Below are 26,128 nucleotides of genomic sequence, written 5' to 3'. Positions count from 1 at the left end.
TATTTCTTAAGTCTGAAGGTTTCCATAGTTATCAGATCTTGTTGCTGTAAGTTGCAACTAGTGTTGGACAGTGTAAATTCTGTAATGCAGAAATTTCGTTCGAATTATGAAACTATTATTCTAAGCCATTATTGTCTTCGGGTTAACAGATATGGATGGGCGAAATTGTTGCCAAATATATTGCAATATTAGCATAGACATGTTGAGCAAGATAGTTAAGTCATCTTTTTTCGCTGTTCATAAGCATGGAAATAAGTATTTCGGCATTCTGTTCCTTTAGTATATCTTTCTACATTAGTGCAAGATGAGAGTTCATACAAAAATAAAAAAAATCAACGGTTGATCTAGAATTTGCCTGCAGCCATATCTACGGTTGTCACACTTGCAGAGATTCTGAAGAACAATGGTCTTGCCATCGAGAAGAGTAAGAACTTTTCTTTCTTTCTTCGTTGTCCAATATACATAGAAATATGTTCTCGCATCGAGATAATATCAGCTATCTCAATATTTATGTCACTGTTGCTCTTCAACCCTCATCATGCTTGTATTCTGAACTTTCTCTTATTTACCCCCCTTAACCTGTGCAGAGATCAGAACGATTGAGATATGAAGCAACCTGTTGCTTCTGCCGATTTGTTCATTTTCGTACGGCATTGTTCTCTGTGTTGCGAAATATTGACGCCGATATCTTTCTACAGGTTGAGATAGTGTTGGGAAAGACAGATAACTTTGATGAGGTGATGGCCGCTGCCCGTGGAGAGGCAGCCACGAGTGATGAAGAGGAGCAGACCTAGAAAGTTCTAGAGACTTCTCTGGCTTTTCCTTCTTCTTTTTCTTTTTCCTTTTCCCTCCTTTGTTAGCTCTGGTTAAATTGGGTGATGCTGATGCGTGAAGATGGAATGGGTTTTGGTCTGTTCACTTGTTGAGCGTGGCATTTTCGGAACATATATTTGATTTATTCCATTTGTTGGATGAGTAGTGTCTGATGTGCAATGGTTATTGTTAGTTTGCTGGTGTTCCTGAGCAATCCATTGCTGTGAGATCATACATGTTAATCTATAAGAACTGTTTCATGCCGTGCTGAGTTAACTGCAAGAGTAAAAAAACAACATAGACAAGTGAAACTTCTTTCACTCATACAGTTGCATACAGAATACAGATTAGTTGCTGCTTCACCACTTGTGAATTATGATTGCCAGTGGCATTTCAATGATTTCATACAACCCAGCAAGGAGTTTTCGAAATACATGCTTTCTGAACATTTAGTATCCGAAAGTAAATCTGGGAACAAATGTAAATTTATCAGTCAGATCAAACTGAAAACAAAAAAGGGTCAAGAACTTCTGCTGCTTGCAGCAGCAACCTCAGTCATGAGTTTCATCCAGTTCCAGCACTAGTTGATTCACAGAAAGACCAAAACACGCCCGCTGTCAGAGTGTTGCAAAACTGAGCTGCAATGAGCACACACGTCTATATGCACTTCACTCATCATCTTCTTCGATCAGTATCTTCTTGCAAGCCTCGTAGCACATAAACGAAATCCCAGCAGCAGGCACTAACTTCATGCAGCTCGGCCCCAACCCTCTGTAAAGGCCCCCAACCCCCTCATCCTCAAGAATGCTAAGGAGAGCATGAAGCATGTTCTTGTAAACCTTCCTGCCACCGACGGCTCCAACTTGCATCTGCTTGCGTGCGACCTCGAGAGGGAATGTAGCTGTGCTTGAGATGGCTCCTGCAGCGGACCCAATGAGCAGGGTTGGAACGTTGCCGATCTCATTCGTCTTGAACATCTTCTTGTACGCTTTCTTAAGGGTGTCGTAGGCAAAGTAGTTGGTCGCAGCATATGGCACCACTCCAATTAGACTTGGAGTTAAGCCCCTGTAGAGCTCCGTAGGCCCTTCTTCACGGACGATTTTGACTATCGCATCAAGGAAGTTGTCATACACACCTCTCTGCAGAATTAAAGAACAACCATCATAGCCATCCATGTTTGTATCTCAGAAACTTACATAGTTACATCTCTAGTTCCAGGGACTAACCTGTATAGTTAACCGTGTCTTAATCAATTCCAGAGGGTATGTACACAGTGTTGAGCTGACACCGGCAAATGCCCCTGCCACTAGTGAAGGAGGGATCGGGATCTTCTGTTCCTCCCCAGATTTGGGAGTCAAGAACTTGTTAGCTGTATCAAAAGCAAAAAGCTGCAAAAAAAAGGTCAAAACAAACATTCAGATATTTTGATGCTTATACATTTAACTATGTATGTCCATCCCACAAGCATAATTAATATGTAATCATTTTTATTATGCCAACATTACCATAATCACAAAGTGTCAGATGATACCTTTATGTATATCTTTATTAACCCTATCTAATACGAAGCAGCCACTTATTGCAACTAGAAAAACTGCAGCATAAGCCAACTGTGGGGTACCCTGAAGAGAATATCATCATGCTATTTGTATATTGCCAACTTGGCAAATGGGTACTAAGCTATTTGGTCTTACAAAATGACAAAGTTAAACTTCTAGTATCCAACTTTCAGATGTTAAGAGGTACAAAACATAACCAATTGAGTAAAGAAAAAACATATGGAGGGGACTAAGCTAATGATAATGCCCATACCCTGATAAAAAGGGTAACATGGAATCTATTGTTTTAGCAAGAGAAGGTTGAAGATCTAAGTCTTGGTTTCATCCAATGAATAATTCTGAATTTGGAAATGTTCATACTAATATAATTATTGCATTTTGATATTAATGCATGCACACACATGAAATGTTTGGCAAAACCTTGTGAGATCTTTTCCAATCTACAAGCAATATTTCATTGGAGAACAAGCAACTAGCTAGCTTATAACTTGTTAAAAGAAATAGTAAGCAGTTAGGTCCTTAAATTTATGTTGTACAGAGCGTTGTTGAAGCCACTAATTTTCAGACCAGCTTGAGCAGATACCACAGCAACATTCCAGAGAAGATGTCCATATCAAGGTGACTTGCAGAGGATTCCTAGGCATATAAACATCACATTTGCCTCTCTTACATTATTAGCACTATACTAAGCAGAATCGCATGGAAATTGTTCACAATAGCACATGGCATATGACCTAGCTAAATGAAAAAAGAAACAAGAAAAAGGATGTTTGAGTAAAATCAGATCACAAGTCCTCAAGCGTAAGTGCTTTGTGACATAGGCGACAGTCCCCAAGCATGGGAAATCATAACATTTCACAGAATCGACTAGGTGGAGAAACATTGCAAAGGAATTAACACTAAGTACAATCAGGGTTAATATTTGATTCATTTGTAAGCAGGTGAGTTCTATGTTTTGTGGAATAAAATATGTATGCAAGGATTTCCACATTATGGTGAATAACAATTGTACCTATTGCAAATAGATCGCAATGAAAGCACTGTAAAGAATCACACAAAGATGATGATGACGAAATTTGTAACCATGGATCAGTTGTTTACCTCAATAGCTTTGCTTGGGGCTACTCGGATGACATTAACAAAGTTACCACGGAACAGCCCTGTCCATCCTTCATGCTTCATGATAGACTGGAACACCTCCGTGGTGGAATTCCCATTACTGCCGACCATCAAATGTGTCCTAATCGTCTCCAATGGCGCGACAGCAGTCCTCGACACTGCACCCGCAATTGCCCCACTGATCAGCCTCTTGAGGTGGTGATTCCCAACCTTAATCTTCAGCTTCACGACTTTCTTCTTCCCTTTCTCCCTCAACTCCACGCATTCCCCCGGCAGAGATGTTTCAACAAGACGGTGCTCGACCTCCGGCGAGACGTACTTCATGTACGGGTCCCGTGGTGTCTCCGGCGACGGGGCGCTAGTGGAAGACCCGGGGAATCCAACCCCCACCTGCTGGCCCACGCTGGCGAAGAGGCCTGCGGGCGGGTGGAAGGACTGGTGGAGGGTCCATGAGAGGTTAAACCCACCATCACCATCCACACCGGAAGGTTTCGCAGGTGGCAGGGCTAGGAAGCAGCAGCTCCAATCTGCAGCCGCCTCAGCGCATTGCAATCGCACGCCGCCGCTCTTCCTCCTCATCAGCTCGGCCTGGTTTCTTGAACCAACAGCACGATGGTGTTGTACCCCGTACCTCCAAGAAAACACCAAGAAGGCTCACAAAGAACCGGTGCCGCGAAAACGGAGCTGACGGCAATGGATTCAATAGGTGTGGCGTGGAAAAGAAGCGGAGAGGAGAATCTTGAGGCAGAAAAAGGTGCTATTTTTCAGCGGGACCCGTCCAAATCCACTCCACTAGCGCAGAAAAGGACCGATATCAAGGCTCAAACTCCACACCCAACGAACAGGAATGGCGACACAAAAGGTAAAAAATCAATCTGCAACCAAAGGAAAGGGAAATGAACTAATGATGTGATACTATTTTTCTTCGGCGTGATTTGGAATTTATGCTGTCGTTGGACTGGGAGCGGTGACTTACAGATTGAAAATCGAGCGCTCCTTCCTTTTTCTCCTCGTTTACCTCGGCCTCTTGCGTTTCTTCGCCGCCGCCGCCGGAGGAGGTGATGGAGAACGGCGGGTCAGGGAGGGAGTCAAAAGCGGCTGCACCAACGCGAGTACGCGACGCACCTCTTTTTTTTTTTTTTTTTTTTTTGCCTTTTCTTGACTTCCTACTGCTTCTCCTCCTCCTCCATTCAGGTGATTCAATACTCGTGCTGTGCAGCCTGTGCTACTACTGTTCCATGCTCCATCCACAAAAAGTCAAGAACAGCACTGCACTGCTACTTGAACTAGAAAATTTTCTTTTCTTTTGCTTTGCACTTCTACACTTGTGAGGCGGTGAAAGGCTGACGGCAAGAGCTCAGGTCATTGGGTCGACAGCAATCGTCATGCAGTGTTTGTTGGATCTTTGCTTGGATCTTGGTCAATGATGATGTTGTTGAGGGATTGGAACGAAGAAGGCACGCAAATAAGTAGCGCAGGAATATTTGTTGAGGTGGTAAGTAGTGAGGCAATATCCCATGATAGTTACGTACTAGCTCACAAACATTTCTTCTGCAAACCTTGAAATAGTATATATTCATATTAAATTATAAAAAATACTAATTAAAGTTATATCTCGAAAACTGTGTAGAATTCAATAAAACAAATAAAAAGAACAGAGATATTATATCCGTAGAGAAATAGTATATGTATTTTTTTAAATCAAATTTTATGTAGTTTGACTAACATTTAATTAAATTATAAAAATATCTAATATATAAAATTTATACAACTAGATTTACAATTTAAAATATTTTTACACTATATAAATTTTGTAGCTATATATAATATATCTTATAAGAAAATTTCAGTCGAAATCTAACTTTAAAAATTGAAAAAAATACATCTATTATTTTTAAACGGATAGAGCAATATAAAGCTAGTTCATGAGTCTCTGACACTGAATTGGTTTCTCCTTCGACTGTATCTCTTCATTTTCATAGTAGATTCGGCCGTGGCACCGCAGTACCCAACCATCCACCCGTAAGAAAATCGAAATGGATAAACCGCGAGGCGTGCAAGAATAAGACCGGATAATACTGTTCTTGTCGCCACGTGCCACCACGTGGTGGCTGGACGTGTGCGCCCTTGTGTGGCCCCTCTCACTTGTCTCACGACGTGATCAGCGGCACGCCGAAGGCAATTCCTCTCTCTATCTCTCTCCTTTTCAACCAACACGAGTCTGCTTGTGTTCCGCGTGCACGTACGTCACTAGGGACGCGGCTCCGAATCGGTCGGAACAAATTTTCATGATATTTGAAACTATATTTTTTTATTGAAAACAGATTTAAATATGGATAGTTGGAATACGAATAGAATTATAGATAATATTGGAAACAAATACAAATGAATATGAATTGAAACGAATACGGCCGGTGAATATTTACCGAAACATGAGAGACCACACAAATTATGTAAGACTAACAAAAATAAAAAAACTTATTCGTACTTAGGAAGTTACTACGCAATAACTGAGATAATATATTCCATATATTTGGTCACTTGAATAATAAATAATATAACTTAGTTTATCATAACTTCACCGACTCACATGTTATGATTGTTACAAGTTTACACAATATTTAGTTTAGTACACGTATTTAAACTTAGTTCATCATAAACTTGCAAAACTAGTAAAATACTAAAGATAACATATACACAAATAGAAATGACAGCTTTCCTCAGCGCGGGCCTGTCGATGTAGGGGAAGAAGACGGCGAGGGCACCTAGCCCCACGCTACATACGGCGATGAGTGTGCATAGCGCCCCCGGTGCCACTGTCGTGTCAGGTGGGAACCGGTAGACAACCACATCCCTACCCTTGATCGGCGTCTCGTACAATGGCTAACGATCGAGAGAGAACAAACGACACCTTTAAAAATAAAAAATACTTCGTTCTTTCGCTCCTAAAATTCAAAATACTACAAATTATCATGAAAAAATCAAATAAAAATATGATGTGTACAATGAGAAACAAATTTATCTTTTTTTTTCTCATTGTACAGATAAATTTTGGAATTGAAATTTGTTTAGGGCTAGATTATAGGATCCTCTGCAAGATATTTTTCAGATTTTTTCATGATTATGTCAATAATATTTTGAATTTTGAGAGTATTGGAACTGGGCTTTGGATAATATCCGAACTCAAGCACTTCAGATATCCGATGTAGATGTCGATTATGTCGGAAACTGCTACGCCGATTCCGATGCAGAAGGAAACCTTGCGCGAGTTTGTCTGACGCTTCAGCAATACCCGGAACACCATCCCGAAGATAAATGAGTATGATGTCAACCAGACGTTTACTCAAGGGGTCAGGAGGTGACTATGTGGTGAGCAAGTTGCTAGGAAGGAGCCCGAGACAATTAAAGAACTCATGAAGATTGTCGACAAGGCAGCTAATGCCAAAGAGGTGCTCCTGTTCATCAAAGAAAGGGATCAGGGTATCAAGCGCCCCCAACCTGGCTAGACGATGACTCGGTGAAGGGCAAGCATAAGAAGAACTCCAAAGGAGATAAAGGCAAGAAAACTAAAACCGACAAAGTTTTGGCAGATCTTCCTGACAAGCGTCCCAGCACATCTCGCGGCAAGGGCTACCAACTGGGCACTGGTGAACGCTTCGGCAAGCTCTGGTGCGACTTTCACCAGACAAATAGTCATAGCCTACAGTAGTGCCACATCTACCAAAAGCTGATGGTCGACAAGGCTAATGGAAAAAAGGCAGGTCATAACCTAGAGTAGGGACTCCAACTATAACGACGATGACTCGGACATGATGTCCTACTAGGAGGGGGACAAGACCGTCGACCGCATATTCAGCGGCTCCACGTTCTACTAGTCCAAGAGATAGTACAAGACGGTGACCCGAGAAGTCCTAGCAGTTGTCCCCAAGAATCATCGGGTCATCAAATGGTCAAACGTTGAAATCTCTTTCGACTAAGATGACTGCCCAGAGAACTTCGTACGGTCACACCACTTTTCAATAGTGGTTGAGCCTACGATCAACAACTGTAAGGTTACTCGAGTGCTAACTGACGGTTGAAATTCTCTGAACATCCTCTTCATAGGTGCACTCGATGCGATGCAAATATCTCGATCCGCCATCAAGCTGGTTACTTAGACTTTCCACGGCATAGTACCTGGATCTTCGGCCATGCCTATCGGTCAGATATCATTTTCCATCATCTTTAAGAAGCCCAACAACTTTCAGACAGAGAAATTCCAATTCGACGTAGTCGATTTTGAGATGGCATACAATGCCATCTTAGTACGACCAACCCTAGCCAAATTCATGGCTACCGCACACTACGCTTTTCAATGTGTCAAGATTCCAGGACCTGAAAGAACCATCACCGTTCAGGGATGCCCCAAGGAAGGTTCCAAGACTGGAATCGTTCGGGGTGGCTCAGCACTAGCCCGACATGGAGACAAAGAACTCGAGGCCTAAGGTGGCTGAAAAGTCTTCTTCGTGACCACGACCAGAACGATCAAAAGAAAACCAGACGACCTAGGGATCTGGTTCCAAGACTGGTTTGAAACCAATGTAACATCATCAAACATACCCTCAAACATGCCCTCTCGGTCTCTTGGAGCTTCTCGATGGAGTGCAGGAGAGCGCCATCGATGTGCTCGCACCCTCCTTAGCGTTGTTGGTCCTAGCCTTCTTGCCCTTCTCCTCCACCGTCGGCATCACGAGGAAGTGAAGTGTGAAACCCCTTACGCAAGGAGCTCTAGGGTTGGAATCGGCGGATCCAGTGCGGTGGAAGAGATGGAGGTCCCCAGCATGGCAGATTTGTGTGAGCCAAGGTGGGATCCGATTGGGGGAAATGGCTACACCTCAGGTGAGAGGTGCCTGCCAGGGGAGCGCAGGTTCATGTGCGTGAGAGGGGAGGAGGTGGGAAGGAGGGCTGGTGGTAGGTTTTTCACTAGTGAGCAGACGAGCAGAGGATGAATTCCGACGACGGCTTGAGGCTTGACGGGGGGAGGGCGGTTGTGGCTGGGACCAAAGCGTGGGTCACCGCCGTGCTACCGTTGTGCCTCCTGCGGCTTGGAGAAGGGATTGGAACATGTAGGAGGGGGGTGCGGGAGTGGTAGCCACTAGCGACGGTGGCAGGGGAAACCCTATCATGGGTCGCCCCCACGTTGCGAGAGCAATCCTGCCTATGATGGATCTAGTTAGTTCATTAATTGTGTAGAGTAAGCATCCGGCAAGGCAGTGGATGGCAAAGCGGGTAAAAAGGCCGTTTTTTTGTTTTCATTACATGAGATGAGAGGTTGTCTAGTTTTTTTTATTATACAATGATTTTTATCTTTTTTTTATTAGGTGGGAGTAGGGAAGGGAGTGGTGACGCACAAACTAACTCTTACTTTATATAGTAGAGATTGGAGACATAATCTCACATAATGTGAGCATACGCTTTAACTACTTAACGCACATATGTGTGCTTGTACTATTCCTCTCATCTAGATTAAATTTTAATAAAATACGAGCACCTGTGCTATGCATAGGTTCCACCACAACAACCATAACTAATTGAGCTCAGTTCGCGCTCTAGCCAATTTCCTGTCTATGTTAAAGGGTCAATTTTCTTACGTTCTCTTGTTACTCCAAAATCATGTATAAGTGGCCCAATCAGGCGGTCCAATTGTTGAAAAGTTTTGGGTTTCTGATTTTGGCCCGTCCCCTTAATGGGTTAAATTGCAGGCCCGGTAACACATAGAGACAGAGTGACTGTTAGTAGTAGACGCCCATTACCAACTTGCGGGCCTGTTTTAATACTCTTGTGCCTTGTTTTTTTTGTTCTGTCAGACTGTCACACTAATCAGCATCCTGATCGTTTGTTTTGCAAAATCCATGATTCCTGTAACAAAAATCATGCTAATGACAGATAGACAGCCTCGAGAAGGTCTTCAACGTTAGGGACAAAATCAGCTATAATCTGCGATTTTATTGACACTGCTAAGACTATTGTAATCGCTGTTGCTGAATATTTTTGAAACTTAATCAGCAGGAGAACTATTTTTTTATATTAAAAAGAGAAGAAAGTCCAACGGACTAAAATACATAGATGTAGCTGAAAAGAGGCGAAGCCGGGTTGAGGACCGGGCTGTTGCTGAATAAGGATGCAAGTTTATTGATGGAAAAAAAGTTCATTGATGGTAAGCGCAAACGGATGCTAGTTTATTGTTGATCCAAAGAAGAGTACACGGCCGTCACGCCAATCCATGGAAGAGGGAGGAGAGGACGGATCAGTCCCGAGTCGGAGCAGAGGAGTTGTTGGTGGTCGCCTCGGCGGCAGCCTTGGGGCACCGGTTGTGGCCGTACCAGACGCCGCCCGGCAGCGGGTCGCCGAAGTAGAAGGTGGCCGCGGCGGCGCCGGGGCCCGGCTGGAGGACCTGCACCCACTCGGGCGCCCAGCCGTCGCGGCCGGCGCGGCGGAGGTAGAGGTAGCAGACGCCGTACCCGCAGGGCCCCCTGACGCGGAAGGTGTCCGTGGCGCACCGGCCGAGCACCTCGCCACCGGAGGGCAGCCGCGGCGCGTGGACCTCGTTGCGGTACGCGTCCCCGAACGCGACGCTGACGGCGTCCGCCGTCCGCCGCGGCGACGCGCAGCTCGTCTTCACCTTCAGCGTGTACGTGCACGCCCGCATCCCACTCCCACCGGCCGCCGCCGCCGCCTCCTTCACGCACAAAACCTCGTCAGCCGTTACTGCTCGCTACTGGTACTTGATACTAGCTAGCGTGGAGTGGAAGAGAAAGAACTCACGGTGCGGTTGGCTCGAGGGAGCGCGAGGGAAGAAGAGGGAGCGAGCAGGAGGGCGGCGAGCACCAGCGGCGCCAGGCGACGCGCGGCTACGCTGACACCGGAAGCCGCCATTGCCGGCGATGGCAGCGCGAGGAATCGACGGGATGGTAAAGTAGGCACGCCGGGGAGGGGCACAGGCGGCACGAGGCGCGAGGGATATCAGTGCGACGATGGCGTGTCGGGACCACATGCGTGTGGCTGCAGTCCGGCACATGGCCGGTGGCGAGTGGTGCCACGCCACTGAACGGCGGCCCACCTCAGCGACGCGCCTGTGCCAGGCAGAGGGGTTCTCGTGACGTCACGTCTGCTTCGGTGCTGATCTGCTGCGGATAGAAAGCATTCCCAGAATTACAAAAGGTTGGCCGAGGAGGACGAAAGGAAGGGAACAGATAAGGAGAGAAAAAAAGAAACAAAAAGTGGTGCATTCTGAGAATTGAACTCAGGATCTCTCGCACCCTAAGCGAGAATCATACCACTCTACCAAAGGCCGTTTCGCGAGTTACTGGTCTGTTCAGTATAATGACTAAATTAAATATCTCATGTTATCCAGCCCGTTTAGTATAAGGAACTAAAGAGGGTACGCCTGTCTAGGCTTGGTATACTGCAGCCTAAACAATGTTTTTTTTTTTTGCGAGGAATGCATGCTGTGTTTATTGGTGTTATTTCGAGGACAGAAGCCCGTGCCTACGTTAGATTGCCATACATTGTTTTTTTTTTCCGAATTGGGTTGGAATTATATTAAATCTGGAAGAAATACATCCTGATATTACATAGAGGTCTCTAAGAAATAAAAAAATTACAGAGACAATACAACTAAGGCATCTTCTTCACCTCCGGCAACCTCTGCCGTTCTTCACCTCCCTTGTAGCAGCTCAGTGAAGCAAATCATCAAACTGGAGTTGAAATATTGTACCAATTATGATTAGGAACCTTAAACCTTAGATAGCCGCAATAACCGACGTCTAGAATTCACTTTCAAGACGTATCTAAAACTCTAAACGAATATCGGTGGTGTTCTTGCCGAAAGGGGGTAAATGATCAAATCTATAACACCTTCCACGGATTCACCATATCCATTAGCATAGAAACAAAATCCGCGGTTGACGACGATGAAACCGTCAACCTGGAACAGCAACCCGCACAAGAGGATAATAAATTTCTCCAACTCTACTACAAAGAGATGGAGAAAAGCTAACCTCCCACACGCTTCGTCGGAGTCGTCGCCATCGCCGGAGAAGAGGTGGAGAAATCCAATCTTATCACTACTACAAAACCAAACTTATATACCGACCCATCACTACCGATTGCTAATGAGCCGGCACTGATGAGGCATTACTGCCGGTTCAAAAGTCACGCGGGAAGAATCAGCGAATGTGGCTTATGAACCGGTAGTAATGAAGGGCATCATTAGCGGCTGATGATTTGAGTTGGCAGTGATGCTTCACTGCTAGATAAGGGCACTAGCCGGCAATGATACTTGAACTACCACTGCGTATTCTAGCCACGATCTGACAGTGATAGTTCGTCAAGTATCACTGTCGGTTCGTGTTATGAACTGGCAGTGATAATGTATATCACTGCTGGTTCGTGTGATGAGCCAACAATGATAATGAATGATAATTTATCTTAAAAAATTTATAACTTTTTCATATTAAGTTGGATGGGAAAAAACTTTACATGTAAATTGTAGCCCTCGACGAGATTTACAACTTTATAGTTGAATTTTTTTAATGTGAGGTAATTTAAATGCCCAAATAATCTTAACAATGTTTCAGCTGTGGTCGATGACAACTCATTTTAAAAAATTCATAATATTTTCATACAAAATCGGATGAAGACAAATTTTATATGAAAATTATAGTCCTCTACAAGATCTACAACTTCGTAGTTATTTATTTATTTTTATTTTAAACCATATAGATGCACAAATAAGTCTCTAAAACTAGTACAGATGTAGGTAAATATCTAACCACAAATTTTTGGCTTGGATCTAGTGTAAAACACTAGTAGGAATTATTAAAAAAGACACACACATGATCACAAAGTTGAAAAATGCAAATTTAAATTTTTTTATCGTGAGTTTGGTAACTCGAATTGATGAAACGTTTACGTATCAGTAACTTTCAGACGTAATACTATGTCTCCATAAATTTTCAGGCAAATCGGAGAAGGTTAATTTTCGACCAGAAACTTCAGAGGTTCTATCGAGGGTCTTCTGAGCCTATTTGGAAGTCAAGAAAGGTACAATTATAAAAAATTGTTTTTATTTTCGGATGCGTCTTCTCATTAGCTACGAAAGTAGAGGTAGAACGTCGATATCGGACTCCGTATGCAAAAGTTATGGTTGTTTTACTGAACACTGTATGGATTGAATAGAAACTTTTTTATACGGAGTTGGATGGAGACAAACTTTATATTAACATTATAAACTCGACGGGATGTATAACTTTGTAGTTGATAAACTTTTCATTTATGATCATTTAGATGTGCAAATAGCTGTTCAAACATTCGATCAAAAGATGTCAAAAGGATTGATTTTGCTATTGGACTCAAGAACGAATGAGAGGTTAGATGGTTAGAGAGGTCACGCGCACAGAGTTTCTGATCGAGGTCATGAGTTCAAGTCCTGGAACTCGTGTGTAAAAATAGCGAGTGAGCAGTGATCGGTACTCAAGCTTCTGATCGAGGGTGGGCGAGCAGTAGTCGGTCGGGTGCCTCTGGTTGTATTTTTTTTGTTGCTTTTTTTGGCCACAAACACGTTGAATCAGGGACCGACAAACACTGCTACCTGAAGCCTTTAGCTGGCAGTGATAACCGACTATCACTGCCGACTGTATCACTGCCAGTTGAAGGCTTCAGTCTGCAGTGATAAGACTATCACTGTCGGCTGAAGCCTTTAGCCAGCAGTGAACTTCACTGCCGGTCCCTAGGTCGACAATGATAGTCGGGGATTATCATCGTCCGTTGTTCACTATTGACTTAAAAATAACAGTGAAGGAGGTTTTACAGTCGGCAGTATTAAAAATTTCTATAGTAGTGTACTTATCCCTGCATCATAACAACCACCACGAGGAACTCTAATAAACAATTGCTTTAGTGAAGGGAAAACTAGTTATACTAGTATCTATACCATAATTCCCCGTGAACTTCTCAGCTCCTCACCTGGCCACATCGACTCGTTGCTTGCGGCTGTCGGATGCTTGCATCGTGTGTCTCCTGTTGCCTCCTGCTCGCGGTTAGGTGCCCGGCCCTCCTCTTTATTGCGGTTTCTGGTGCGGTCCACGTGTCATCGTGCCGTTTGTACGCTGTGGCCCGCGTGGGGTGCGTGCGTCGGTAAAATCGCTGCCTCGTCTGGGGGATTGGCCCTTCTCTTTGTTTTCTCCGTCGCTGGTTCTCTTGACTACTCGGTTCCTGAGCTCTACCGCTTCCCCTTCCACTTTCCTCTCTGGTGAATGCCCTCCTCTTTGTTTTCTCTATCGCTGGTTCTCTTGACTGCTCGCTTCCTGAGCTTTACCGCTTCCCCTTCCAGTTTCCTCTCTGGTGGGTTTCCGTTCACTTTGCGTGCTCGCCGGATGGTGATGTTCACCTTCTTTGTTTGGATCGGATCCTTCTTGTGTGTTCCTGCTGTGTACATGCCGTGTGGATTTCTTTCTTATTCCTTTGGTTTGTGCAACTTCTTTATTTGTTGGATTTTACGGATCTGGTGTTCTTTGTCTCGGATTTATAGTACTTCTTTGTTTCTTGGCTCTATTGTCTCCCGTTGCTTTGAGTTAGGCTTCGATCTACTCTGCTTGTGTCCTTGTTTGTTGATCTTTTTTCCCCCCAAAACAAAAAAGAGATGGGCATTTGTTAATAGGAAAATGGTACCTTTCTTTTTGTCCAGCCTACGAATCCCTGGCGTTTGGGTTTTAGGTCTTTTTTCCATTTATTCTCTCCCAGCGTTTTTGCCGTCGTTGCTTTCGGTATATTTGTTAGCTGCGTCTTTTTAACTCCGTTCTATGCCACAGGTTTATCCATGTTTCTTTTTAATTTATTTTTTACCTTTGTTGTGTGAGTGTTCATTAACCTCTGTCTTTTTGGATCTGTTTTGTGCCGACATTTTGTCCATGTTTCTTTTTAGTTTATTCCTTACTTCTTTGTTCACCTTTTTTTTTCTCGTTCGCATTTATTTAACGAGAAAATCCTAAACTTTGTTTCTTGGATTTCTTCTTTCCTGCCATTTTGACCGTCCTTCGTTTTGCTTTATTTCTGCGGTTTGCGCTGTCTATAGTTCGGGCTGTAATTTTCGTTCGTTGTTTCCTTTTTTTTTTTGACCCGTTCCAGCTCCGGAGATCGGTGCTTTTCATCTTACAGCTCTGTTCGTTCCTGCTGTATTGTGCTACGGGTTCGTCCACGTCTTTTGCACCCGGGCCCGGCGTTTTTGCCGTCGTTGCTTTCGGTATATTTGTTAGCTGCGTCTTTTTAACTCCGTTCTATGCCAGAGGTTTGTCCATGTTTCTTTTTAATTTATTTTTTACCTTTGTTGTGTGAGTGTTCATCAGCCTCTGTCTTTTTGGATCTGTTTTGTGCCGACATTTTGTCCATGTTTCTTTTTAGTTTATTCCTTACTTCTTTGTTCACCTTTTTTTTCTCGTTCGCATTTATTTAACGAGAAAAAATCCTAAACTTTGTTTCTTGGATTTCTTCTTCCCTGCTGTTTTAACCGTCCTTCTTTTTGCTTTATTTATGCGGTTTGCGCTGTCTATAGTTCGACCTGTAATTTTTGTTCGTTGTTTCCTTTTCTTTTTGACCCGTTCCAGCTCCGGAGATCGGTGCTTTTCATCTTACAGCTCTGTTCGTTCCTGCTGTATTGTGCTACGGGTTCGTCCACGTCTTTTGCACCCGGCGGCAGGTATGCAAGGCGTGGGTAGGGATTAGTGTTGTTTCTAGCTGTTTTTTACTCCCGGGCTTTTTTTGTTTTCTTTCTTAGCCGTTCGGTTTTTTTTGCTGTGTTCTAATGTTAGTGTGGATGCTTGTACCGTCTCTGATCATTTGGGTATACGCCGGCCACTGGTCTACTCCGAAGGTTAGTTCTTTTATTCCTTTTATGGGTATATATCTTCGGCTCATAGAATATGGATTCCTTGTTTGTTATCTGGTTACTGTTACCGATTGAATGTTGATAATCCTGTGTGTTCTCACGGTCTCCTTGTCATGGTTCCCCCCTGTGTTTTCATACCTCCATGTGTAGCCGGGGCACGCTGCTTTAGGAGCCTGTGTTAGAGCTTATGTTGCTTAATTACCTACGTTGATTCCACTGTTATGTATATGCGGTGCTCCACCATCTTGGTTCTGCTCTGTTAGTCTGGGTTAGCGGTCATGTGGTTTGGTTATGTAGGTGAGTTTTGTTATTGCAGATGTTCGGTACCTTAAACGTTTAGTGCACCCTCTATTCTTTCTTGCAGATTTATTAGAAGTTTTTCATTTGCTTAGCGAATTATAATGTGATTACATCACGCTATATACACAAGCGCCCTTCTTTCCAGAGGACGCCAGCTTGTGTCTTGCTTAGATTGCTACTTGCATTAGAGAATACGGTTTCATTAGATTCACATGCCCTTTGCAAGTTAGGAAAGGCTGCCCATTGCTTCTCCCAGCGTTTGTTGTTGGTAATTTTATTTTTCTTCTGATGCGTTGTTACCACATACCTGGTAGCCATCGATTTTCATGTTTTCCATTTTTTCAGCCTGTCTTTTACCTTGAATTTGTCGATGATTGCTAACTTTACTTGTTGCTAATTTTGTAGATTCGGTATGTAGAGGCCTTGCCTCTGTATGTTCTCTGTGGCTTTTCCACCTGGTCGTTTCTGGGTGATCTCATTTCTTAATCTAATTCTGGTGCTTCTTCTTGCGGCTTAAACAGTTACAATCAAGGTGATGTAGAGCTTCATTCTTTATGTATTGTGTTTCAATTTTGGTTACCTGTTGGTTCATACACAAGCATCCTTTTCCCTGGATATTACCCAGGTTGTCACATTGTTTAGGTTGCTATTTAGATAACAGAATCCTGTTTTATGTAGTCTACACAAATGTTCGAAGAATGCTAGAAATTCTCTGTTGCTGACTGTTAGTTCCTTGTCTGTGATTTGTCATCTTCTAATCTATTTTTGTGACCTGTTTCTTGACGACTTTCCTGAATATTACCCAGCTTGTCACATTGTTTAGGTTGCTATTTAGATAACAGAATCCTCTTTTATGTAGTCTACACAAATGTTCAAAGAATGCTAGAAATTCACTATTGCTCACTCTTAGTTCCTTGTCTGTGATTTGTCATCTTCTAATCCATTTTTTGACCTGTTTGTTGACGACTTTCCTGGATATTACCCAGCTTGTCACATTGTTTAGGTTGCTATTTAGATAACATAATCCTCTTTTATGTAGTCTACACAAATTCTCAAAAAATGCTAGAAATTCTCTGTTGCTCACCATTAGTTCCTTGTCTGTGATTTGTCACCTTCTAATGCATTTTTGTGACCTGTTTGTTGATGATTGATCCTGCTTTGTCATATTGTTTAGGTTGCTATTTAGGTAACAGAATGCTCTTTTATGTAGTCTACACAAATGTTCGAACAATGCTACAAATTCTCTGTTGCTCATCGTTAGTTCCTTGTCTGTGATTTGTCACCTTCTAATGCAATTTTTGTGACCTGTTTGTTGCCGATTGATCCTGCTTGCCTACATCTTTTGATCCATCTTTTGTGTTAAACTTGTTTATAGCAAATGATCTTCATTGTTGCCTCTTCTCTGTTGCTCATTGTTAGTTCTTTGTCTGTGATTTGCCAGCTTCTAATGTACTTTTGTCATCTGTTTGTTGCCGATTGATGTTGCTTGCCTACATCTTTTGATCCATCTTTTCTATTAAATTTGTTTGTTGACAGTAATCTTTTGTGTCACCTCTTCTGCAGGGTTGGCATCTGAAGGTTCATCCCTATTGCTGCTCTGTGTAGTTAATCTACCTTGTGCTTTCTGGAGCTTTTGATTTCCTCACTTACTTCTGGGATTACGCGGTTTAATCTATTGTGATCAAGGTAATATATCGTAACCACCTATCTATCTATATCCTTATTAGTGATTTATACTTGTTTATTACATATGATAGTTGTTATGAAGCTCGCTCTAACAAACAACTTTATTTTTTGCGGCTTTCTTTTCTTCCCTCCTTGTCTTTTTTCTCCCTCTTTTGCCACCGCCCCCCCCCCCACTTTCCCTATGTGTTTTTCCCCCATCGCGTAGGTGCCAACTTCAGATTTTTAGTTTAGAATGTTTGTGGTTGGGGCGTCTTATGTTTCGTTGTTACAAGCTGTAGTTAGTCGATGCGACTCAGTCTCTATTTCTTACCTATGTGAGGTCGGTCATGATGGGTCTGTTTTGGCTGGCGTAGAGATAGAGATGCCACCGTTTGATGTAGCCGCTGCTCCTCGCCATGTGTTCTTTTGGAGTTCTCCTCACATCACGTATATGGCCCCTTATGAGCAGACGGCATTCCAAGCTGTTACCTTCCTACAGATGCTGTATGGGTTTGTTGTCCTCGATTATAGCTACCAAGGTCTTTTGTATTATAGAAGAGTAGCACAGTCAGCTGTCCAGATAGCCGCCAGTGCAATACATCGGCTCAGCTCTATTGTCCCATTCATTTGTGGCCGGGTTCTATCTCCCTCCGACATAAATGAACTTCGCCGGCTTCTCATGGCTGACCTTTTCCCTCTTATAATGTGAGTTTACCCAAGTGCCATACTCCCCCTCGTTTGTTGCATACTGTTCTTCCCAGTGTAATATCTATTCCTCGTTTACTGATTAAACACGTACGTTGTTCCAATCAGCTGATTGTGTCAATCTCCTCTTTTCCTCCTACAATTTAGTCTGCTACGCTTGTTTTTAGAGCGGCCTTTATTTACCTTGTTTTCCTACTTCATTTTACATCTTCTTCGGGTTTTCCCTCCCTTTCACGTTTCCTTATAACCCGTAGAAAAAAACCCGGCGTTTCCAATGGCCCGAGGTTCATGTAAGAGACCAAGTATGTATATTTATTTTAGTTGTCCTGCATTCCTACCATGGTTCCTATGTTCCTGTGCTGATGACGCGTTCGGAACCCCATGTTTTTTAAAACAGGAATAGGAGAGATCGTTCTACCCACTGTAGCATCAGATGTAGCCAGAGAGAATCGCCATAAGCGCCTCAGGTTATTTAGGCTCAAACGGCACAGGTTGACAGGTATTTACTTATCCAACCGACGGTTTCCCCCCTTAAGATTCATAAATGGATAGTAAATGATGCTTTTCAATTCCCTGATAAACCGTAGGTCCAACCGAAGGCTGTGTTATAACTGATGTGTATGCAAGCTTTACACAGCAATACATTGATTACCTTAGAGGTATATACACCATGGTACCTACATGTATTCCTCCGTATTTAGTCTTCTATACTTTCCCTCACTTCCTTCCCCTGTCCCTTTTCTTATCTGTCAGAATCTTATCCGGAAAGATCATACTATGGTTCGTCTGATTTCGAGTGTCAACATTGCCATGCATTGTTTTGGTATCCTGAAAGAGTACGAGGATCCACCTCTGCTAGAGGTTCTACACCAGCGTATAACCTTTGCTGCAGAGATGGGAGAGTACGAATACCCCCATTTAAAGACCCACCATCGTACCTTCGAAATCTTATCAAATTCAATGGCAATACTCGATGCAAAAATTTCCTTAGACATATTCGCCAATATAACTGTTTATTTGCCTTCACTTCAATGGGTGCCAAAATAGACCACGCTATAAATAGGTCTCGTGGACCATATGTATTTCGTATCAATGGTCAGATCCACCATCGTATTGGATCTTTGCTTCCATCAGCCGGCGAGCCTCCGCAGTTCGTCGAGCTGTACATTTATGATACTGAAAATGAAATAACAAATCGAATTCATGCATTAGATACATCTGAGAGGTTAGAAGCTGACTTAGATAGAAATATAATTCACGGACTGTTGCAGATGTTGGATGACCATAACCCTTTGGTTAAGACATTTAGAATGGCAAAAGATATATTAAATGACCATGGTGAAGAAAATGTGGCTATTAGAATTATTGGTGCTCGTGAAGGCGATCCTGTTCAGTACAATTTGCCGACGTGTAACGAGCTAGCTTTGTTGGTTGTTGGTGATTTTTCTCTTGAGACCTACAAACGTGATATAATAGTTCATTGTTCTGATGATACCCTTCATCGAATATCAGTGTTGCATCCTGCCCTTATGGCTTTGCAATACCCGCTTCTATTCCCTTATGGTGAACGTGGTTTCCAAGTTGGTGTTCCCTATGTTGGCGCCAACCTAACAAGATCAAATACTCGAAATAAAATGACTATGCAAGATTACTATACACTGGTGGTAGACGATATATGGTTCGGAATTTCCATGATGCAGTCGCGATAACTAGAGTCTACGGTCCTACTGACATCTTTTTAACCTTCACATCGAATCCAAAGTGGCCCGAAATTGCTGAGGCTCTTAGACTTGAGCCAGGCCAAAAGTACACAGATAGATATGACCTTGTTGTTAGAGTCTACCATATGAAATTACAGGACCTTTTAGCAGATATCAAGGATGGCTCAGCCTTTGGACCCATTAACGCAGGTGTGTTACCTCTTGTGTTCTTCTATACATCCTTTCTTGTTACTATATTCGCTTCCCTTCTTACCTTTGTGTTCTATACTCTTCTTACCTATTTTATTAACTCACGTGCGATTCCCCTTGTCGTGTTTCGGTAGTGCTGCACGTCGTTGAATTCCAAAAACGTGGACTGCCGCACTCGCATATTCTTATATGGCTTCGCCTCTACACATCAGTTCCTACAGCAGACATCATAGATTCGTTTATCAGTGCTGAAATTCCAAACCCAGAGGTTGATCCTCTTGGTTATGCTCTCGTTGCAGAGCACATGATGCATGGTCCATGTGGACCAGATGACCCAAGCTGCTCATGCATGAAAAATGGTGTATGTTCTAAAGGTTATCCAAAATCTTTTTCTGACAAAACAAGAATTGATGATCAAGGATTCGCTTTGTATAAACGTCCTCAAAATGGAAGATATATTAAAAAAGGCAGAGTTGCTTTAGATAACCGATGGGTAGTCCCCTACAACATACCTATTCTAAAGAAATTTCAGGCTCATATAAATGTTGAATTTTGTAACAAAACCCATGTTTTAAAATATCTGTTTAAATATGTAACAAAAGGACCTGATTGTGCAAAAATTTATCTTGAACGAATAAGAACAAATGAAGCCGCACTGTTTGATCCCACAACAAAAACTATCAATGAGGTCAAAGAGTATTTAGATTGTCGGTATATTTGTGAGCAGGATGCGTGTTGGCGCATTTTTGGCTATGATATACATGCGCATGTTCCAGCTGTAGAGAGGCTGCCTGTCCATTTACCTAACGAAAACTATGTCACCTATAGAGAAACAGACAACTTGTCTAACATTGTCGAAAACGACCGATTTAAGCAAACCATGCTGACTGAGTGGTTTATTGCTAATCAGAGATACCCACAAGGCCATACCATGACTTACTATGAATTCCCCGCTAAATTTACATGGGATGACACAGATAGAATGTGGCGTGAAAGGCTCCATGGTTATAAGATAGGCCGGTTATACTTTGTGCACCCAAGTGCTGGTGAACGTTATTTCTTACGAATGTTGCTAATGATTGTGAAAGGAGCAAAGAGCTACGCAGATCTTAGAACGTACAACGAAATAGTTTATAGAACTTTCAAAGAAGCGTGTGCTGCCCGTGGTCTTCTAGGCGACGATTCTGAATGGCTTGCTGCTTTTAACGAGGCTGCTACATGGGGTTCCTCCAGCCAGCTTAGATAGCTTTTTGTCACTATGCTTCTATTTTGTGATATCAAAGATGAATATTCTTTTTTTGAAAACATATGGGTCTACTTGGGAGACGATATCCAGCGTCGTATGAACCAAGTTGTGCGTAATCAGAATTTTGTTCTTCCTTTAAATGAATTAAAAGACATGGTGCTTGATGAAATCTCTCTATTATTTAGTAGACGTGGTTCAAATATACAAGATTTCAACCTTCCTGCTAAAACCGACTACAATTCAGCATTTTGTTCAAACAGATTGATAGATGATGAAATGTCTTACAATCTGCCTGAACTGGAGATAGAAGCTGCATCATTGTATAGCCATTTAAATCCTGAACAACTACGGGCTTTCACAGAGATTGTTACCTGTGTCTCTGATGACAAACCTGGGTTTTTCTTTGTTTCTGGTTTTGGTGGCACTGCTAAAACTTTTCTATGGAATGCAATTGTTACATCTTTAAGAGCACAAGCAAGGATAATCCTCACTGTTGCATCCTCTGGTGTAGCTGCTCTTCTTTTACCAGGTGGTCGAACTGCTCATTCCCGTTTTAAAATCCCACTTAGTATTGACTCTACTACAGTTTGCGATATCAAACGAGGCACCATGCTAGCTGATTTAATTACTAAGACATCATTAGTAATTTGGGATGAAGCTCTTATGACACATAGAAAATGTTTTGAGACATTAGATAGAACTTTCCGTGACATCATATCTGTCGACAACCCTGGCGCAACCAGCATTGTCTTCGGTGGTAAAGTTGTCGTACTCGGTGGTGATTTAAGACAGATTCTTCCTGTCATAGAAGGTGGCACTAGAGCTAAAATAGTAAATGCTTCGATTACTAATTCTCCATTATGGCACCATGTAAAAGTACTCACACTTCAGACTAATATGAGATTATTCTCTCCTGATCTTAGTCATGATGCTCAGTCTGAGATCGCTGAGTTTAGCAAATGGGCCCTTGACCTCGGTGAGGGAAAACTACGTACTGATACACACGGTGCTGATATCGAACCAGTCTGGATAGATATACCACCTGATTTATTAATCGATACTGATCATGATCGAATTGCTTCGATTGTTTCTTCTGTCTACCCAAATTTCAAATCAAACTTTGCTGATCCATCGTATTTATGTAAACGTGCTGTATTAACCCCAACAAATGAAATTGCAGATGAAGTAAATTTGTTTGTGTTGATGCTCGTACCAGGCAATGAAAAGGAATACTTAAGTTGTGATACAATCTGTAAATCGACAGACACATTCGGAGATGCAGATTTACTATATCCTGTCGAGTTCCTCAACTCGCTTAAACTAGCCAATTTCCCACATCATCGTCTTGTTCTTAAAAAAAATGTACCTATTATGTTATTATGTAACCTTAGCCAAACAGAAGGATTGTGCAATGGAACACGACTCATAATTACAAACCTTGGTGACTTAGTGATTGAAGCGGTTATTATAACAGGGACAAATACAGGCCAGACTGTTTATATTCCTAGGATAGTGTTGTCATCACAAAAAAACAAAATGCTATTTACACTGCAGCGCCGTCAGTTCCCTGTTAAACTGTGTTATGCTATGACTATAAATAAGAGCCAAGGCCAATCGCTAGATAATGTTGGTGTCTACCTAAAGAACCCTGTATTTACGCATGGCCAACTATATGTAGCCGTCTCCCGAGTGACGTCAAGAAAAGGCCTTAAAATTCTAATTGAGAATGAAGATGGTTCCTGTGCCTCCAAAACTAAAAACATAGTCTACACTGAAATCTTTTCATCTTTGCAGTAGTTTCCTTCCCTTTATTATACACTGTATCTACTTCCAGTATGTACATAACCCTTTTTACCCCTTCATCTACCCCTTCGTCTGTGATGCATATACATTTACCTTTCGCTTTTCAATACTGTACCCCTCCATTAACCTAGCTCCCTACATGTGTACTCTCTTTTGGCGTAATTCAGATTTTTCATATTGACAAATTCTTCAATTCTATACCTATTGGCTATATTCCCACACTCTTATCCAGAAAAGAGCAAAAAAAAAACACTTTATTATTCTGTTTCTATTTTTCCATCTCCTTGCTTCTCTTGATTCCCTGTGGCAGCGCATGGTGCTAATCATCCTGTGCTGCCTATTTAGTTTTACCTTTGTATATCCAAGAACAGATGTCAACCTCTATGCTCAAAGATATACACCCCCGGAGTAGACACTGGGTTGTCTGTACCCGAGTCTCAAGAATGTGGGAATATCGTGGAGGATCTGATGATGGTGATATACGACATATTGACCTTGTGCTCTTGGATGCTGAGGTAGTACACAGTTAACCTACTTTGCTATTATAGATGTATACTCCGTTTACCATTCGTTGCTCCCTATTTGCTATTCTAATTATGTATCTTTCACCTATTTTAGGGGACTGCTATGTACGCTGAAATTGCCTCGGACAATATCAAAGACAAGAAAGCTTTGCTCGCTGAAGGGAAGGTATACACCCTAAAGAGATTCAGGGTGCTCAAATCAAAACCCTCTTACAGACCTGTTGACTCAGAATTTATGATCGAAATTACCTGTCATACCTTGATTGAAGAGAACAGTGGCCACCAATCTACCATTCCGCTATACACCTATAGTCTAACGCGATTCTCTGATTTGCCTACGCTTGTTGGGGAGACCAGGCACTTTATTGGTACATACCTATTTCACAATCTATTTATCACTTGCTTCCTACACCGCTAATTACCCAACATTCTGCTACTATTATGCTCAATCCTTGCTTTTATCTTGCAGATGTTATTGGTTTAATCACTGAGGTTGCTGATACAACCAGACTTCAGCTAGCTAATCAAAGCAGACCCACAACCCGAAGGGCTATCACATTGAGAGACAACAGGTAAACTATAACTTGCATTCTTTTCTCCATCACTACTGTCTTCTCCTACTGTTCGAACCAAATTTTTAATATTCCTCTAAAGTTCTTCAGTTCTGATTTATCCCGTTCCATTTTAGCAACTATGAGATCAAACTGTATCTTTGGGGACAAAGAGCTTCTGAATTTAATGCTGATGAAATATACACAATTGTCCAAAAAGAACCAGTTGTGGCTATCTTTGTTGGACTTCTTATGAAATCTTACAGAGGTCTGTCCCTTAACAACTTTCCATTGTTCTCTCTTCATATCCCATTACCATACCCTTTTTTTACAAAAAAACTTAATACCATGTATGTGATTTCCCATTATAGGCGAACATTCGCTAAGTGGTAATACAGCTTGCCGGTGGTACATAAATCCTAATGTCCCTGAAGCTCACACTGTCCTAGCAAAGTATTGTTTACCTACCATAGTCATACCTCTTTTATTTCATACTATTCCATATTGTGCTATTTATTCTTTTATGCAACTACATTCTCCTCAATTAATTACTTCATTCCCCCTCTACACCCCAATAGCCTCCACGGTAGTTTCCAGCCTGTGCAACACGCCGCAATGGATCAGCAGCCTCCTATTCCCCAGCTCCCACCTGCTGAACCAGAACAGAAAACTTTAGAGGAGATGTTTAGTATCAGTCCATACGACTTCCCAGTTAAGTATACTACCAGTTTTAACTTCAATTGATCATTCAGTGCCTTATCCAACATGTACTGCAACACGATCCATTACCATATCTTTTATTGCAGCCTCAAGGCTTCCGGTGCACCATTACTATTTGCCGGATCGATCCATCTATATCCTGGTTTTTTCCATCATGCAATCGGTGCAGCAAAACTGCGCTCCCTGACGGAACTGGATACAAATGTCCACATTGCAAATGCACAGGGTCTAAATTCAAGTAATGCTTCCTTACTATACAGATGTACACCTTCTACCAATTTTGCATACCATATTTGAATAATATAGTATACACATACATTCACTCATATCATATCTTTACTGCAGATATAAGATATGCTTAATAGGAACTGATGGCACAGATGAAGCAGAATTTGTCCTCTTTGGTGACATGGGCCGTCGCCTTGTTCATAAAGACGTGAAGGTATTACTCAGATCTTGCCACTCCATTGACACAATTCCAAGTGAAATAGCCTCGCTGGTTTCGCAAAAATACCAGTTCACAGTGAACGTCACCAGCAAATGTTTCGAGAAACCCAAGCGATCATACGAAGTGAAACACGTTAATTGTGCATACGGTCGGCAAACTACCGCTCCAACAATTAGGAGGTCCACCAGTTTATCCCTTCATGACAAACAGAAATTAGTTTTAGCAATTGGATCCTCATCTGATTTTTCAGAATCACACAAAAATCCATAGGATGAGATTTCTGAATTATCTGAGGTACTTAAATCCCTAAATCCTTAATCTTTTCTATTCACCTGGTTACCTCCTATTTTGTATCTAATCATATACCTTCTACTGATATTTGCTTTCTCTACCACAACATCAAGCATACTCCACCACCAGCAACATCCCCAAATGTTGCCACCCTGAAAAACAAGCAACCTCCTCCGTAAGTACACTAAGCATATTCTACTCTTTGGAATACCTACTCGCTTACTCTACACTTTACCATCGTTCTGTTTTTGCATGTCCCAAGATCTAGTGATCACCTTGTTGATACCAAAGAAAGAAGAGATGTACGCAGGCGTTTATCCTTGCATACAGATACAAGTGGTCAGGTTAATTATACTTCACTCAGTTCCTTCATTCCCTTGACATCTACATCTAAACCTCTTCTGTTTTCAACAAATGTGTACACACCCAGCCACTGCCAGCCTAATTATACTTATGATACTTTACTTGCCGGCTATCCAAATGTCTAAATGTCATTATTTCGCTTTCAAAATAAGCTGTATTTTACTGTAGGATACATCCAAGCACATTCT

General features: G+C 42.2%; 2 protein-coding genes and 1 long non-coding RNA gene across 4 annotated transcripts; 1 reads left to right on the top strand and 2 right to left on the bottom strand.

Annotated features, from left to right (window-relative positions):
* Positions 1-1,164: 1,164 nt before the first annotated feature.
* Positions 1,165-4,967, bottom strand: LOC133928537 (adenine nucleotide transporter BT1, chloroplastic/mitochondrial-like). The gene is made up of 4 exons (XM_062374925.1): positions 4,468-4,967; positions 3,474-4,366; positions 2,040-2,201; positions 1,165-1,952 (listed from the first exon to the last, which is right to left on the bottom strand). Exons 2-4 carry the CDS (start codon positions 4,068-4,070, stop codon positions 1,482-1,484), a joined length of 1,230 nt encoding a protein of 409 aa, XP_062230909.1. The 5' UTR covers positions 4,071-4,366; positions 4,468-4,967; the 3' UTR covers positions 1,165-1,481.
* Positions 4,968-9,638: 4,671 nt separating this feature from the next.
* LOC133928538 (embryo-specific protein ATS3B-like) lies at positions 9,639-10,643 on the bottom strand. Of its 2 annotated transcripts, none has more exons than XM_062374927.1 (2): positions 10,296-10,643; positions 9,639-10,206 (listed from the first exon to the last, which is right to left on the bottom strand). In XM_062374927.1, the coding sequence occupies exons 1-2, from the start codon at positions 10,404-10,406 to the stop codon at positions 9,778-9,780; spliced, it is 540 nt and encodes a 179-aa protein (XP_062230911.1). In that variant the 5' UTR covers positions 10,407-10,643; the 3' UTR covers positions 9,639-9,777. The 2 variants fall into 2 exon arrangements, with proteins under 2 accessions (XP_062230911.1, XP_062230910.1); XM_062374926.1 differs by having other exon boundaries at positions 9,639-10,209; positions 10,296-10,638.
* A 6,638-nt stretch (positions 10,644-17,281) lies between these two features.
* Positions 17,282-23,849, top strand: LOC133927935 (uncharacterized). Its single transcript, XR_009911401.1, has 3 exons — positions 17,282-17,400; positions 23,415-23,558; positions 23,662-23,849. It is a non-coding gene; the product is annotated as an uncharacterized LOC133927935 (long non-coding RNA).
* The last annotated feature ends 2,279 nt before the right edge of the window (positions 23,850-26,128 follow it).

This window comes from Phragmites australis, chromosome 9 (assembly GCF_958298935.1).
Source record: "Phragmites australis chromosome 9, lpPhrAust1.1, whole genome shotgun sequence".
Lineage (NCBI taxonomy): Eukaryota > Viridiplantae > Streptophyta > Magnoliopsida > Poales > Poaceae > Phragmites > Phragmites australis.
This window is presented reverse-complemented; position numbering and strand designations above follow the sequence as displayed.